The sequence below is a fragment of the Oncorhynchus tshawytscha genome, unplaced genomic scaffold (assembly GCF_018296145.1).
Source record: "Oncorhynchus tshawytscha isolate Ot180627B unplaced genomic scaffold, Otsh_v2.0 Un_contig_18341_pilon_pilon, whole genome shotgun sequence".
Lineage (NCBI taxonomy): Eukaryota > Metazoa > Chordata > Actinopteri > Salmoniformes > Salmonidae > Oncorhynchus > Oncorhynchus tshawytscha.
In genome coordinates, this window is record NW_024608483.1 from 46,278 (window position 1) to 64,155 (window position 17,878).

Consider the following 17,878-nt stretch of genomic DNA (forward strand, 5'->3'; position numbering starts at 1 on the left):
GCAGAAACAACCCAGGCAGCAAAACAAACCTCAGTTGGTAGTTAGATCTGCAGTAATGGTAGAACGATGCCCACCACCAATACCATATGAACCTGTCAACAAGGCTTCAGTGCTATATAGGCTGTTGAACAAGCTGTTTCTCTCAGTACTGCTGACATTTTCCTGCTGTGTTTTATTTAGACAATCAGTAACCATTTTTATATTGATAAGTGTGATCAGTTCAGTCTCCAAGGTGTGTGTGTGTGTGTGTGTGTGTGTGTGTGTGTGTGTGTGTGTGTGTGTGTGTGTGTGTGTGTGTGTGTGTGTGTGTGTGAGAGAGAGAGAAAGGGAGTGTGTGTGTGTGTGTGTGTGTGTGTGTGTGTGTGTGTGTGTGTGTGTGTGTGTGTGTGTGTGTGTGTGTGTGTGTGTGTGTGTGTGTGTGTGTGTGTGTGTGTGTGTGTGTGTGTGTGTGTGTGTGTGTGAGAGAGAGAGAGAAAGGGAGCCTGTGTGTGTGTGTGTGTGTGTGTGTGTGTGTGTGGTTATATTCTGTACTGGTGTGGTTTGGGGCTAGGGGAAGCCTCACCCTGCAGCAGTGTATCTTTGACAAAGCATATGAAGGGAATCCTAATGGGTAATATGTGACACCCCTGTCGCGTGCCTCAGTTTGCACTTAGAATATTTGACTCACTTCCTTGTTTGTCAAAATAACATCTCACAAAGTTATATTTTGGCGGTGAACTATCACTTTAAGTCTGCATAAAGCACTTTATTACATGTTCCATCACCACTACTTGTTGAAAACAGACTTGTTGGTGTGAGTATCTGTGGCAGGGTGTGAGTATCTGTGGCAGGGTGTGAGTATCTGTGGCAGGGTGTGAGTATCTGTGGCAGGGTGTGAGTATCTGTGGCAGGGTGTGAGTATCTGTGGCAGGGTGTGAGTATCTGTGGCAGGGTGTGAGTATCTGTGGCAGGGTGTGAGTATCTGTGGCAGGGTGTGAGTATCTGTGGCAGGGTGTGAGTATCTGTGGCAGGGTGTGAGTTTTCTGTTCACCATGAAGCAGTGTGAACCAGTAACAAAGGCCTTTTTAACACGATCGTACCGACCCAAACTGCTGGCTCTGAGCACATTGTCCTTTTCAGCATGCTGCCATCAAATCTGGTGTGTTCATGACCAGGCCAGCTCAGTACAGCTTGGTTGGTCTCGGCCCAGTTCGGGTCAGTAGTGTGAAAAGCCTGTAACAGTGCTGTTGTTCCCAGTCCCATATAGAGGTAATCTGCTATTGTGCCTGCAGTATAAATGAAGGAAAGGGTCAAATATAAACCATATGAATTAATCTGTGTTTTACTAACTACGCAGTTAAATTGATCTACAAGTTCTATCAATAAGTTCTGGTGTGAAATGATTTGTTTATTGATCTGTCAAATAGCACAAGGGATTGTGCCGAGTATAGTAATTCATTGTTGAATCATATCAATGGATCTTCACAGAGACACGTATAGAGTTTATTATATATATTTTCTATAATAAACTACCTTTAGATATGTCTCTGGTTCCATCATTGCTTCAACGGTAAAGAGTCACTGTGTTTGCATGACAAATGAGTCAATACTAATCTCATGAGTCTGTTTCAGCAGTCTGTGCTGGACCCGTCAATGTGTTGTCGTCCGATGTAACCCCAAGTCACTCTGTCATATATTTACCTTTCTTCTCCTACCCCTCATGACTACTCATTTTATCTTTCTTTTTTTTAAATGGATGTATTCAAAATCAATTTGTGCTTTGACTGCATTTGTAAAAGTGTAAAATGTGTTTTTCCTAATTAGATGCTGTTTCTATACGTAACCACCAGGTGTCTCTTGTCTTCAGAAAGGGGATGTTAAGTTATTACCATATTGCTTAAAGGGATGGTCCACTCAAAATAAAATCTACATGATTTTTCCATTTACCTTGGCTGTAGTCGATTCCCGAAGACTATTTTTGGATAAGGCATTTGAAAAGTCTGTATTCCTCAGATGTACACAAGGGTGGAAGGGTTACTGGCTAGGGTTTGTAATTTATAGTACATAAAGTATAGGGGAGTTTTCTTTGGATTCTTTTCAACCTTCACTGGAACGAGGAGGCAAATGTCCATTAAATCTAATGGTTCTGGTCCCTATGGTCAGTTAAAATCTTAACTCCGAGTCCCATCTGGATGCAATGCGTGGAAAAAGAGTTTTTCTTTTTACATGGAAACTGTATTCAAGCCAGGTAATCAAAAACAAACAGTGATTTGCAATGAGCTGTGCAGTGCCTGTCCGCCCCATTGCCTGGGGCCCTTTTGTAGAGAATACACTGTCATCCTGTATAGAAGCTTTGCCCAGGTTCGCTCCTATAGACAACTATGAACAGGAACAGGAATGACATTATTTCTGCTTATCACTGTTTGTTGGCATGGCCTCCCCGCAGATCTCGCAGGCCAGAGCCTGAGGGGGTTTTACAGTACAATGACGTCCTGATTCAGGCTTCCCTGAATTCCCCCGCCATACAAACACAGACGGAAAATAACATCTTTCCCTGGAGTATCATCAACTCGCCATCTCTGTTCTCTCCATTAAAAGTGACAGTGTTTTTCCCTGCAACACTCTCCACATGCCAATATGCAGCCACTCCCCTTTTCCTTTGGACTTCCAGAACTCCACATGGCACGTCTGTAAAAACAGAAGCTGGAGAGTTCAGATGCATGGTGAGTATGCATGGAGCTTGTCCGTCATCAGAGAGAGAGAGAGAGAGAGAGAGAGCAGAATGCCAGTGTGACTCCTGGTGAAAAGAAAGGGTTAAATCTCTCTCTTTTAGTGTGGTGAGTGTGTGTTCTCCTCAACAGCTGCTTTGCATCTAGAGCCCAGAGAAAGAGAGGACAGTGGGATTGATGTGGAGCGTTCTGAACAGGAACACTTTAGATTCCGGACTCCTGTCACTCCTCAGTGACATCATGTGTGTTCTGGTTCCTAGCTCTATGGTCCTTGTGTGCCAGAGGGTGCAGCCCACTGGGAGGACGACAATGCCCCCTCATCTGCAACCCAGACACCTCCTGCCTCTTCTTCTCCATGTCATTCTACTCTGCCTTCATGCAACTGCCTGGCCCCACGGTAAGAGCTAGAATGATGATTTCATCATATACTGATGACAACACATTTCATTCAGATGTATGACTCTACGAAGCCTGCTGTAACTTGTATTAGCCTCCCTATTCTGAACTGTTCACACAACTTCCATTGTTAGAGTTTTTCTTTTGCACTTGCTGAGTAATTTATTTCCTCTCTGAGTCATATGGGCATACCTAGTCATGTCTGAGTTAACTTCTCTAGTCACCTGGTTATGTCTGGGTTTTAACTTCTCTAGTCACATACCTAGTCATGTCTGAGTTAACTTCTCTAGTCACCTGGTTATGTCTGGGTTTTAACTTCTCTAGTCACTTACCTAGTCATGTCTGAGTTAACTTCTCTAGTCACATACCTAGTTATGTCTGGGTTTTAACTTCTCTAGTCACTTACCTAGTCATGTCTGAGTTAACTTCTCTAGTCACCTGGTTATGTCTGGGTTTTAACTTCTCTAGTCACATACCTAGTCATGTCTGAGTTAACTTCTCTAGTCACATACCTAGTTATGTCTGGGTTTTAGTCACATACCTAGTCATGTCTGGGTTTTAACTTCTCTAGTAGTCACTGAGTTACCTAGTCATGTCTGGTTTTAACTTCTAGTCACATACCTAGTCATGTCACTTCTCTAGTCACCTGTCTGGGTTTTAACTTCTCTAGTCACATACCTAGTTATGTCTGGGTCTGGGTCATTTAACTCTAGTCACATACCTAGTCATGTCTGAGTTAACTTCTCTAGTCACCTGGTTATGTCTGGGTTTTAACTTCTCTAGTCACATACCTAGTCACAGTTACCTAGTCAGTTATGTCTGGGTTTTAACTTTCTAGTCACTACCTAGTAGTCACTCTACCTAGTTATGTCTGGTTTTAACTTCTCTAGTCACATACCTAGTCATGTCTGAGTCTCTAGTCACCTGGTTATGTCTGGGGTTTTAGTCACTTACCTAGTCATGTCTGAGTTACCTAGTCATGTCTGGGTTTTCTCTAGTTCTGAGTTAACTTCTCTAGTCACCTGGTTATGTCTGGGTTTTAGTCTAGTCACATACCTAGTCATGTCTGAGTTAACTTCTCTAGTCATACCTAGTTATGTCTGGGTTTTAACTTCTATAGTCACATACCTAGTCTAGTCACCTGGTTATGTCTGGGTTTTAACTTCTCTAGTCACTTACCTAGTCATGTCTGAGTTAACTTCTCTAGTCACCTGGTTATGTCTGGGTTTTAACTTCTCTAGTCACCTGGTTATGTCTGGGTTTTAACTTCTCTAGTCACTTACCTAGTCATGTCTGAGTTAACTTCTCTAGTCACATACCTAGTCATGTCTGAGTTAACTTCTATAGTCACATACCTAGTTATGTCTGGGTTAACTTCTCTAGTCACATACCTAGTCATGTCTGAGTTAACTTCTCTAGTCACTGACCTAGTTATGTCTGGGTTTTAACTTCTATAGTCACATACCTAGTCATGTCTGGGTTTTAACTTCTCTAGTCACTGACCTAGTCATGTCTGGGTTAACTTCTCTAGTCACTGACCTAGTCAAGTCTGAGTTAACTTCTCTAGTCACTGACCTAGTTATGTCTGGGTTTTAACTTCTATAGTCACATACCTAGTCATGTCTGAGTTAACTTCTCTAGTCACTTACCTAGTCATGTCTGGGTTATAACGTCTATAGTCACATACCTAGTCATGTCTGGGTTTTAACTTCTCTAGTCACTGACCTAGTCATGTCTGGGTTAACTTCTCTAGTCACTGACCTAGTCAAGTCTGAGTTAACTTCTCTAGTCACTGACCTAGTCATGTCTGGGTTATAACTTCTCTAGTCACTGACCTAGTCAAGTCTGAGTTAACTTCTCTAGTCACTGACCTAGTTATGTCTGGGTTTTAACTTCTATAGTCACATACCTAGTCATGTCTGGGTTTTAACTTCTCTAGTCACTTACCTAGTCATGTCTGGGTTATAACTTCTATAGTCACATACCTAGTCATGTCTGGGTTATAACTTCTCTAGTCACTGACCTAGTCAAGTCTGGATTCTAAGTTTCCTGCTGTTAGAAAGCTGGGGACATTGTCTATGTATTGCCACACTCATTTTGACCAGACTGTAATGAGAATATGTATGACTGTAGGACTCTATTAAACCCCCTAGAAATCGAATAAGCATAACAAAATAATCCCTGTAAAAAGACGTCAGTTTAAACTAGAGATATCTGTTCGCCTAGATATATTTCAATCCGCCAATGTTGCACTTCCGAATCTGCGGTGAAAGGTGACAGAGCTAGAGCTAGATATTTGTCAGACCATGAGACATCTCAATAATTGGTCTTCTCACAAAATTGTCTGTAGCATCCGAAGAGTTTGGCCTGACCCCTCTATGGAAAGATGAGACTCTAACGAACACGGTGGTGTTCTCCGTTTTGCTCTACAACCCCCACAAAAGTATTAGAACTCGTCTGAAGTCGGTACAGACGATCTGCCGACTTCTGTCTGTAGCGTCCCAACAGTTTGGGCTACACACTAAACGGATGTGAGACTCTCATGAACACATACATGTGGTTGTTATGCTCTAGGACCCCCACAGGCCTCACAAGACGTGCCTGAAGGTCCCCCGGTAACAGTTGAAAAATGAATGGAGGTATATATGGAGGTATATATGGAGGTATATATGGAGGTATATATGGTATATATGGAGGTCTATATGGTATATATGGAGGTATATATGGAGGTATATATGGTATATATGGAGGTCTATATGGTATATATGGAGGTCTATATGGTATATATGGAGGTATATATGGTATATATGGAGGTATATATGGTATATATGGAGGTATATATGGTATATATGGAGGTATATATGGTATATATGGAGGTATATATGGTATATATGGAGGTATATATGGAGGTATATATGGAGGTATATATGGAGGTATATATGGAGGTATATATGGAGGTATATATGGAGGTATATATGGAGGTATATATGGAGGTATATATGGAGGTATATATGGAGGTATATATGGAGGTATATATGGTATATATGGAGGTATATATGGAGGTCTATATGGTATATATGGAGGTATATATGGAGGTATATATGGTATATATGGAGGTATATATGGAGGTATATATGGAGGTATATATGGTATATATGTAGGTATATATGGAGGTCTTATAGGCAGGTATATTTGGAGGTATATGAGGTATATATGGAGGCCTATATATGGTATATATGGAGGTATATATGGTATATATGGTAAGTATATATGGTGTTATATATGCAAGGCTGCATATATGGAGGTATATATGGAGGTATATATGGAGACCAGCTGGCCGGTGTGTTTATGGAGGTATATCAATCAATCCCTATACCAGTCTGCTGTTATATGCTTAAGAGGGTACCATTGTTCCTGTTCCCAAGTATATATGGTAATGAGCTAAATATATGGTAGCACTACATGGTATATATGGAGGTCTATATGGAGGTCTATATGGAGGTATATATGGAGGTATATATGGAGGTATATATGGTATATATGGAGGTATATATGGTATATAGGAGGCTATATATGAGACTAGTATAGGACCATATCACCTCCACCCTACCTGACACCCTAGACCCATCCAATTTGCTTATGGAGCCCAAATAGGTCCATACGATGCAATCTCAACCACACTGCACACTGCCCTAACCCATCTGGACAAGAGGAATACCTATGGAGAATGCTGTTCATCGTATATATCGGCATTCAACACCATAGTACCCTGGAGGTCATCAAGCTCGAGACCCTGGGTCTTGACCCCGCCCTGTGCAACTGGGTACTGGACTTCCTGATGGGCCGCCCCCAGGTGGTGAGGGTAGGCAACAACATCTCCTCCCCGCTGATCCTCAACACTGGGGCCCCACAAGGGTGCGTTCTAAGCCCTCTCCTGTACTCCCTGTTCCACGACTGCGTGGCCATATGCACAGCCTCCAACTCAATCATCAAGTTATATATGGAGGTACAGTGGTAGGCTTGATTAGGTAACAACGGACTGCCTACAGGGTATAGGGCCCTGCCTATAGGGAGGTATATATGGGGCCCTGGAGGTGGTATCAGGAGGTATATATCACATATATATGGAGGTATATATGGAGGTATATATGGTATATATGGAGGTATATATGATATATGGAGGTACTATATGGTAATATGCAGAGGTATATATGGTATATATGGAGGTATATACCCCCATATGGAGGTATATATGGTATGGAGGTCTATATCAAGGTCAAAATATGGAGGTAGTGGAGGTATATAGAGGGAACACCCCCCATATATGGAACATAGTGAGAGGGTTAAGTTCCTCGGCATACACATCACAGACAAACTGAATTGGTCCACTCACACAGACAGCATCGTGAGGAAGGCGCAGCAGCGCCTCTTCAACCTCAGGAGGCTGAAGAAATGCTTGTCACCAAAAGCACTCATAAACTTCTACAGATGCACAATCGAGAGCATCCTGGCGGGCTGTATCACCGCCTGGTATGGCAACTGCACCGCCCTCAACCGTAAGGTTCTCCAGAGGGTAGTGAGGTCTGCACAACGCATCACCGGGGGCAAACTACCTGCCCTCCAGGACACCTACACCACCCGATGCTACAGGAAGGCCATAAAGATCATCAAGGACATCAACCACCCGAGCCACTGCCTGTTCACCCCGCTGTCCTCCAGAAGGCGAGGTCAGTACAGGTGCATCAAAGCTGGGACCGAGAGACTGAAAAACAGCTTCTATCTCAAGGCCATCAGACTGTTAAACACCCACCACTAACAGTGGACTGTCAATGACACTAAACAGCCAGGTATATCTAACATTGAGTGGCTACTGCCAACACACTGTCAATGACACTGACTCTACTGACTCTACTCCAGCCACTTTAATAATGGGAATTGATGGGAAATGATGTAAATATATCACTAGCCACTTAAAACAATGCTACCCTATATAATGTTACTTACCCTACATTATTCATCTCATATGCATACGTATATACTGTACTCTATATCATCGACTGCATCCTTATGTAATACATGTATCACTAGCCACTTTAACTATGCCACTTAGTTTACATACTCATCTCATATGTATATACTGTACTCGATATCATCTACTGTATCTTGCCTATGCTGCTCTGTACCATCACTCATTCATATATCCTTATGTACATATTCTTTATCCCCTTACACTGTGTATAGGACAGTAGTTTTTTGGAATTGTTAGTTAGATTACTTGTTCGTTATTACTGCATTGTCGGAACTAGAAGCACAAGCATTTCGCTACACTCGCATTAACATCTGCTAACCATGTGTATGTGACAAATAAAATTTGATTTGATTTGATATATGGAGACGTAATGCTAAAACAACAACAAATGTTTCTCTCAGATGTAGGACAGACACTTCAGAACAAACTTCCTTTACATTTTTTGGGGGGGGGACCATCTGTTGTTCCATGTAGTGAATCTGTTATTCCATGTGTTTGCATGAGCAGTTTGGCCAAATACATTTTTTCATCAACTATTTGTTTTTACATTGTATTTTATACTTCAAGGGGTCTTAAAATGTCAAATCAAATAGATAAATGACCCTTGGTGTGACCTTTTTAAAACAATTCCATATAGATAGTAGAACCCCAGATTAGACAAGGTTTAGTCTGTAGAGGGTTAAAGACATGCCTTTGGAACCATCACGAGACAGGGTCAGATTGGGTTTGGGGGGGTTTCTTGCTATTGTAATGACCCCTGGGGGAGCACGATGTGAACTGTGAACCATGAATTTACGATTCAATCACATTAGCCCTGTTCCAGTAGGATTAACCCACTCAGCAGAGTTAGTCACCAGAGAACTGTAGAATCACAGCATAGAATCACATAGAACTTGCCACAAGGCACCTGGAAGTTGATGAGAGGTATCTAACCAATTATAGTCTCACAGAGGATTGCTACCCTAAACCCTCCTCCAGTGTACACATGCTATACTTAAGCAATAAGGCCCGAGGAGTTGTTATATCTTGGCCAATATACCACACCTAAAGTCTGTTCTTAGGACACAGCCCTTAGCAGTGATACATTGGCTATTTACCACAAACACCTGAGGTGCCATATTGCCATTATAAACTGTTTACCAACATAAATACGACTGCAAATTAGTTTAGCATCATACCCGTGGCATATTGTTTCAGCATCCATGACCCAAACTACTAAAGTAGCTATGGCTGCGTTTACACAGGGAGCACAATTCTGATATTTTGCCCAATCATTGGCAAAAGAGCTGATCTGATTGGTCAAAAGACCAATTAGTGAAAAAGATATATTAGAATTGGTCTGCCAGGTTAAACGTAGCATTATAGAGCCCTAATCAAACAAATATGATAACCAGATCTCTGAGATAGCAGAAGTAAGCTTCATACAAATTACTTCATCCCCAAAAAACATTCTTCCAGTACAGAGAGGAAACATTAAAATGTATGTACAGATGAGGCGTCCTTGTTTTGTGTTGCATTCAAACTGTAGCTAAATATTATTTTGGCAAGTATATGTCATGAATCCAGATGTGCATTCATGTAGACTATAGAGCATGCTATTTTACAGAAGCAGTAATCATGGACAAATGAATGCCTCGTGACATGTTTTTTTTATTTAACTTGGCAAGTCAGTTAATAACAAATTCTTATTTTCAATGACAGCCTACCGGAGAACACTGGGGTAACTGCCTTGTTCAGGGGCAGAACGACAGATTTTTACCTTGTCAGCTCGGGGATTCGATCTTGCAACCTTTCCGTTATAAGTCCAACGCTCTGACCACTAGGATACCTTGATTCACAACATGCCAGTCTCTTTATGTGAAACTCCCTTGATACGACATTGCTTGTTGTTTTGAGTTTCGGCTGGGTGTCATGTGTTGTGCAGGTATGTGTTAATACATGTGTGAATTGGAAATGTGTTTCTTTTTGCATATCCCAACTCTCCCTGAGACACCCTCAGGAAATGGGGTCACGACCAGGGTCAGCCATTGTCAACAGTGACCCTGGAGCAATTAGGGTTCAGTGCCTTGCTCAAGGGCACATTCTTCAACTTGCCGGGCTCGGGGATTCGATCTAGTAACCTTTCGGTTACTGACCCAATGCTCTAACCGTTAGGCTACTTGCCACGCTAAAATGGGCTTTATGAAATACATTTGATTGACTGATTGATTGATTTTAGATTCCAGAGGTGTGGTGGATGACAAGTGTCCCAGCTCAGAGTGGAACCACATGTGTAGGGACTGTTGTGAGTACCAGCTGATCCAGTGTAGATGTCCTTCCCAGGGGGCACGGGTGGGCTACTCCGTCCCCTGCTGCCGCAACCAACTGGACCAGTGTGACCCCTGCATCATCCACCCTGGTAAACAACCTATCAGACCTCTACCAAAGATACTGGTAACTAACCCCCAAATTTCTCATCGTTGTCATTTCCAGTGGGAACAAATGAAGCATATTGGGCAGAACAGGCATGGAGGTGGGCAGAACCAAGCACGACCTATAGCGAGATCCTGTTGTCATGTTTTAGCATATATTTGCATATTTCTGCTAGGTAACACCTTCTTTGTGAAGTGTTTATGTGTAATAATTTAATTGGCCGTTGCCTTCCTTGTAAACAAAACCATTTTTTGGAACTTTGGTCAAGGGTCAAGTACACAAAACTTAATCCACTCTGTTCATAACAGATTGTAATTTGGAAAGAGAACTGTATTGACACCAAGTTTCATTTAACTCCATTTTCTCCCACGTTCCGCCCCTGGACTTCCTCCCATCACCAAATTTGGTGGTGAGAAGAAGCTCTAAACGGACGCTTCAGATTTCTACATCCTGTGAGACATCTGTCTCCTTGTATTTAATCTGTGCCCTCTACTGCTTCCCTCTTACTCCCTTCCAGCTTTCTTACCCATTACAACTGTTTGTACACTGACATTTGTCTTCTTATTCTTCACATGTTGATAATGCTTTAACGTTAAGTTGTAATTACAAGGATTCACTTCTTCTTACAGATTTATAAACCTTTAAATTAACCAAAACATTGAACGTGATTAAACATTGGTTGAAATGACATGTCATATAGCTGCTGACCTGATCTCCTGGCTCCCCTGTTTCTCCTCTTCCCTATAGGCTGCAGTCTGTTTGAGAACTGTAAAACCTGTCACAATGGGACGTGGGAGGCCAAGGATGATTTCTTCATCCGAGGGAGATTCTGTACGGACTGTCGTCAGGGCTGGGCAGGTGGAGACTGCAAGAGTGAGTCAGCTGTTTCAGGGGTAGAGCATTTTCTAAATTACAGTCCTTGGGAGTTTTTCACTTGTTTCATTGCCAGTGTTGGGGAGTAGTGAACTACACTTAATTACTTTTTGGCCATTTAACGTTAGTGGTGTATCTAACTACTGGAACTACACACTACTTTTTAGCTATATAGTGGTGTATCTAACTACTGGAACTACACACTACTTTTTAGTCATATAGTGGTGTAGCTAACTACTGGAACTACACACTACTTTTTAGTCATATAGTGGTGTAGCTAACTACTGGAACGACACACTACTTTTTAGTCATATAGTGGTGTATCTAACTACTGGGACTACACACTTTTTAGTCATATAGTTTTAGCTGGGATATACTTTTTTTGCTAAAAGAAAATGTGTAGTAGTCAACTACTTTTTCAGCATCAGAACTACACACTACCCTAATTTAGTCATTATAGTGGTGTATCATAACTACTGGGACTACACACTACTTTTTTTGCTAAAAGAAAATGTGTCTAGTAGTCAATCATCAGACCTTCAGACCTGTTAGTTCATCAGACCTGTCTAATTCATCAGACCTGTGTTCATCAGACCTGTCTAATTCATCAGACCTGTCTAATTCATCAGACCTGTCTAATTCATCAGACCTGTGTAGTTCATCAGACCTGTCATCAGACCTGACCTGTCTAATCAGACCTGTCTAATTCACCCGACCTGTCTAATTCATCAGACCTGTCTAATTCATCAGACCTGTCTAATTCATCCCGACCTGTCTAATTCATCAGACCTGTCTAATTCATCAGACCTGTCTAATCCATCAGACCTGTTTAATTCATCAGACCTGTGTAGTTCATCAGACCCGTGTAGTTCATCAGACCTGTCTAATTCTCACTTGAAACATAGTTTGTTTGTTTAATAGGCTAAATTAAACACTATGTTATCTTCTGACTCTAGTGTGATCTGTTCTTGCAATTTGTATTCTATGACATTTTATATTTATATATCAAATCAAATCAAAAGTAACTTCACTTAAAAAAGCTGTGTTTATAACTTCAGTGTAGCTCAACTTCTGCCGATGTGATGTAATTGGTAGCTTGGTAAACTATATTTTCAGAGGAGCTTCCCCCAACACTGTTCATTACACATCTACTTGAATGACTTGCTACAAACATCTATGTTCTAATCTCTAGTTATTTTGTGTTGCATTATGGGAGCTCAGAGTATGTGTTCTTGTCCCTAGCATGTGGAGGGGTGATTCGTAGAGCCCAGGGCCACATCATGCTGGAGAGTTACCCCATCAATGCGCACTGTGAGTGGAGGGTGCAGGTAGAGAGAGGGGAGAACGTGGAGCTCAGGTGGGTCCCTGAATTGATTGTACTGTACTATAGTGTCAAATTCATTGAATCTGTCATTGGCTTTCATGAAGTTGAACGGTATTCTATGAGGAAGTTGTCTGTCACAATCCAGTCGCAGCTTTCATGGATCCGTACTGAATTTTTTTTTTTTTTTAAGGGTAGTAAGATGATGTCCTAATATGGACACTATATAGATTAATATCTTATCCTACTTAACAGCCAAACATGATGATAACAAAGACCTTGTTTGGATCTGCCCAGGTTCTCCATGCTTAGTCTAGAGCCTGACCACAACTGTCACTATGACTACGTGGAGCTGCGAGATGGTGACAGCCTGAGCTCCCCCGTCATTGGCCGGTTTTGTGGGAATGAGCTGCCTCCACCAATCAGAACCTCTGGAAACAGGCTGCACGTCCTGTTTGTCTCAGATGGCTACAACAACTTTGATGGCTTCTTTGCCGCTTTTCAGCAGAGCTCAGGTAGCTACAGGAAGGTTTTATTGCCATTATGAACAAGACTTTAGCATAGATGTGGCATGTTCTTATATGGTTATATTTTGGCCAAGATGATTTCAATTATTTCAATCTATCAGCCAGGCAGGTCTGTCAGTCAGCCTGTCTGTTGCTCAGCCTATTATTCATTATTCATGAATCATTTGTCTAATTGTCTGTTTGTTTTGTATTTGCGGCTCCCTTGCAGCGTGCAGCCCCTCCCCTTGTCAGCACCATGGAACCTGTTTGCTGAACCCAGTACAGTCTTTTCGCTGTGCATGTCTGCCAGGCTACACAGGTCAACTGTGTGAGAATGGTTAGTGATCCGTCTGGTAGCCATAACCTCATTTCCTCCCCAAACAAAGTGAGTTATTCATTATCATTCAGGTATTATAAAACCTAGCTCTACTGCTTCCTGGGAGGAAAACCTTTTACTGCGGTGGGTTATATCAGGGTCATACAGAACTTTTTACTGCGTTCGGTTATATCAGGTTCACACAGAGTGTTTCTTGGTAGTCTTAAACAAATCTACCTTGAAACAGAAGTATGCACCTCACACACATGGTTATGGGCATAGAAAAAGAAGACAATGTCAGATATGGAGTTGAAATGTCTTCAATTTTGAGTTTGCATCACAATATTACACTTTATATGCACAGGAGACTGACATATAACAAAACTGTTTGACATAGAAACACCCGAGTTTCATCAGTTACATTTTTTGTAAATCTTTTATTTAAAATATAGCATTCCACCCATGAGGCCAAAAGGGGGCGCTATTGGTCACTGACTGCAGGAAAAGGCTACGGGTCATTTCAGGATTCCAGACCAAACTGGGGATGGTTGATATAATATTTATACACAGACAACACTCTCTCTGCCTTCCAGTTGCTAGGAGTCAGGCGTGTGTGTTGCCAGCGAGGCCCGTGAACGGGGAGCTCCTCTCTGTGTACGGCCTGGAGGATGAGCTCATGGCTGTTCAGTACCTGTGCCACCCACCCTACACACTGACTGGCACCCCCCAGAGGACCTGCCTGCCCAACGCCACCTGGAGTGGCACGGTGCCCATCTGTGGGAAGGTAGATAAAGGTAAAGTTAAAGATCATGTAAATGAATGGATCAACTTTATTGATCCCCTCCACAGACAGGAATGTTGCAGACCTGAGTACTGATGGAACAGGTGCATTACATTAGATGATGCCTCACGTGTCAATAAAATAAACTACACAAGGAAAACAAGGAGAGTACACAAGGAAAACTAGAAGAGAGTACACAAGGAAACAAGGAGAGTACACAAGGAAAACAAGAAGAGAGTACACAAGGAAAACAAGGAGAGTACACAAGGAAAACAAGGAGAGTACACAAGGAAAACAAGAAGAGAGTACACAAGGAAAAAGTACACAAGAAGAGAGAGAAAACAAGAAAAGTAAACTAAACAAGGAAAACAAGGAGAGTACACAAGGAAAACAAGAAAACAAGGAAAACAAGAAGAGAGTACACAAGGAAAACAAGAAGAGAGTACACAAGGAAAACAAGAAGAGAGTACACAAGGAAAACAAGAAGAGAGTACACAAGGAAAACTAGAAGAGAGTACACAAGGAAACAAGGAGAGTACACAAGGAAAACAAGAAGAGAGTACACAAGGAAAACAAGGAGAGTACACAAGGAAAACAAGGAGAGTACACAAGGAAAACAAGAAGAGAGTACACAAGGAAAACGAGAAGAGAGTACACAAGGAAAACGAGAAGAGAGTACACAAGGAAAACAAGAAGAGAGTACACAAGGAAAACTAGAAGAGAGTACACAAGGAATGAACATACACAACATAGTCATGGTAGACCATTGAATGACCAGTCCATTTCTCAAAACATGACTCTCCTCCATCTCTTCGTGTCTCTTAGAGCCCATTCGACCCAGTCAGAGGGGTGCAGACCCAGTCAGAGGGGTGCAGACCCAGTCAGAGCCCGTTCGACCCAGTCAGAGGGGTGCAGACCCAGTCAGAGGGCTCGGGGTGTGTCCTCCTCCAGCCAGGCTGCACCATGGCTACCTCCAGCTGGTCCGGGGCTCTGGAGGAGGTCCTGACACAGTGGACTACTTCTGTAACCCCTCCTACATCCTGAGTGGAGGCTCCCGGAGCACCTGTCTCCCAGATGGCTCGTGGAGTGGCCGGCAACCACTGTGTGTGAGAGGTATACTGACAGCAAACAGCCTACACCTGCACATGTTTATCCACATTTATAAAGTGACTTGTTCCAGCCCTGAATGCTGATTGTCTGAAAGCTGTGGTATATCAAGACAGTGTTCCACGGTTATAACAAAACATACATTTTTACTGCTCTAATTACGTTGTTAACCAGTTTATAATAGCAATAAGGCACCTCTGGGGTTTGTGATATATATAGCCAATATATCACGGCTAAGGGCTATGTCCAGGCACTCTTTGTTGCGTTGTGCATAAGAACAGCCCTTAAGCGTGGTATATTGGCGATATATCACACCCCCTTGGGCCTTATTGCTTAAATAACATCAAACTGTATCGTGCTTTAGTGCTGCTGTTTAGGTTACTGGACAATACTGTTGATTACGTGGTTAAGGGCTCTTCCTATGTGTTCACAGCCTGTCGAGAGCCTAAGGTATCTGAGCTGGTGAGACACAAAGTTGTGAAGCCAAAGGCCCCATCCAGGTATGACCCGTACATCCAGGTATGACCCGTACATCCAGGTATGACCCGTACACCCAGGTATGACCCGTACATCCAGGTATGACCCGTACATCCAGGTATGACCCGTACACCCAGGTATGACCCGTACACCCAGGTATGACCCGTACATCCAGGTATGACCCGTACATCCAGGTATGACCCGTACATCCAGGTATGTACATCCAGGTATGACCCGTACATCCAGGTATGACCCGTACATCCAGGTATGACCCGTACATCCAGGTATGACCCGTACATCCAGGTATGACCCGTACACATCCAGGTATGACCCGTACATCCAGGTATGACCCGTACATCCAGGTATGACCCCGTACATCCAGGTATGACCCGTACATCCAGGTATGACCCGTACATCCAGGTATGACCCGTACATCCAGGTATGACCCGTACATCCAGGTATGACCCGTACACCCAGGTATGACCCGTACACCCAGGTATGACCCGTACATCCAGGTATGACCCGTACATCCAGGTATGACCCGTACATCCAGGTATGACCCGTACATCCAGGTATGACCCGTACACCCAGGTATGACCCGTACATCCAGGTATTACCCGTACACCCAGGTTTGACCCGTACATCCAGGTATGACCCGTACACCCAGGTATGACCCGTACATCCAGGTATGACCCGTACACCCAGGTATGACCCGTACATCCAGGTATGGTACATCCAGGTTGACCCGTACATCCAGGTACCCACATCCAGGTATGACCCGTACATCCAGGTATGACCCGTACACCCAGGTATGACCCGTACACCCAGGTATGACCCGTACACCCAGGTATGACCCGTACACCCAGGTATGACCCGTACATCCAGGTATGACCCGTACATCCAGGTATGACCCGTACATCCAGGTATGATCCGTACACCCAGGTATGACCCGTACATCCAGGTATGACCCGTACATCCAGGTATGACCCGTACATCCAGGTATGACCCGTACATCCAGGTATGAGCCGTACTAACACTACCATACGTCTCATTCTGACTGTTTGTATGTCAATCTGGGGGGCGGCAGGGTAGCCCAGTGGTTAGAGCGTTGGACTAGTAACCTAGTAACTAGTTCAAATCCCCGAGCTGACAAGGTACAAATCTGTCGTTCTGCCCCTGAACAGGCAGTTAACCCACTGTTCCTAGGCCGTCATTGAAAATAAGAATTTGTTCTTAACTGACTTGCCTAGTAAACTAAAGGTAAAATTTAAAATAAAAAAATCTGTACAAAGCCGGCACCTTGACTGAATTTATACACTTCTAGTTTTTGAGTAGCTTAGGTTTTATTTTACAGCAGTGGTTTCAAACTCATTCCACAGAGGGCCAAATGTCTACAGGTTTTAGTGTTTTTCCTTTCAATTAAGATCTAGACAACTTGCTGAGGGGAGATCCTTATTCATCAGTGACATTAATTCATCAATCAAGTACAAGGGTGGAGCGAAAACCCACAGACACTCTGCCCTCCTTGGAATGAGTTTGACACGTGTTTTATAGACAATAACTTCCCAGTAAACATTTATTCTACATCTCTTTTAAACATGCCCATTGTTAAGCATTTCTCCTTGTACACAGACACCTTCTTTGTCCCCTACTACAGGAAAAGTCCAGTCCACAGGCTTCACACCTCATCCAGGCATACGGTCTATGACAGTCACCCCCCTGGCATGGACCCACCCTCCTCAGGGAACCTCCCCAGCACCCAAGACCCTGTCCTGAGGGAATTACCCCATGGTTTCCACCACCTGTCCACTAGCATAGAGTATGAGTGTGCCTCCTCTCTCTACCAACACTACGGTAGCCCCCGGCGCACCTGTCTGAAGACTGGCAGGTGGAGCGGGCATCATGTCTCCTGCTCGCCAGGTGAGGGCAGCGCTGACTTAAAGAACAGATGC

At 43.1% G+C, this 17,878-nt stretch overlaps 1 protein-coding gene across 5 annotated transcripts; it reads left to right on the top strand.

Moving 5' to 3' along the window:
- Positions 1–501: 501 nt before the first annotated feature.
- pamr1a (peptidase domain containing associated with muscle regeneration 1a) lies at positions 502–17,846 on the top strand (the record flags this gene model as incomplete). Of its 5 annotated transcripts, none has more annotated exon segments than XM_042313279.1 (11): positions 502–2,702; positions 2,969–3,105; positions 10,456–10,531; positions 11,293–11,418; positions 12,661–12,775; positions 13,037–13,254; positions 13,475–13,582; positions 14,155–14,355; positions 15,168–15,455; positions 15,883–15,949; positions 17,584–17,846. In XM_042313279.1, coding segments are annotated over 11 exon segments (1,693 nt in total), but the record flags the coding sequence as incomplete, so codon positions are not given.
- Positions 17,847–17,878: the final 32 nt, after the last annotated feature.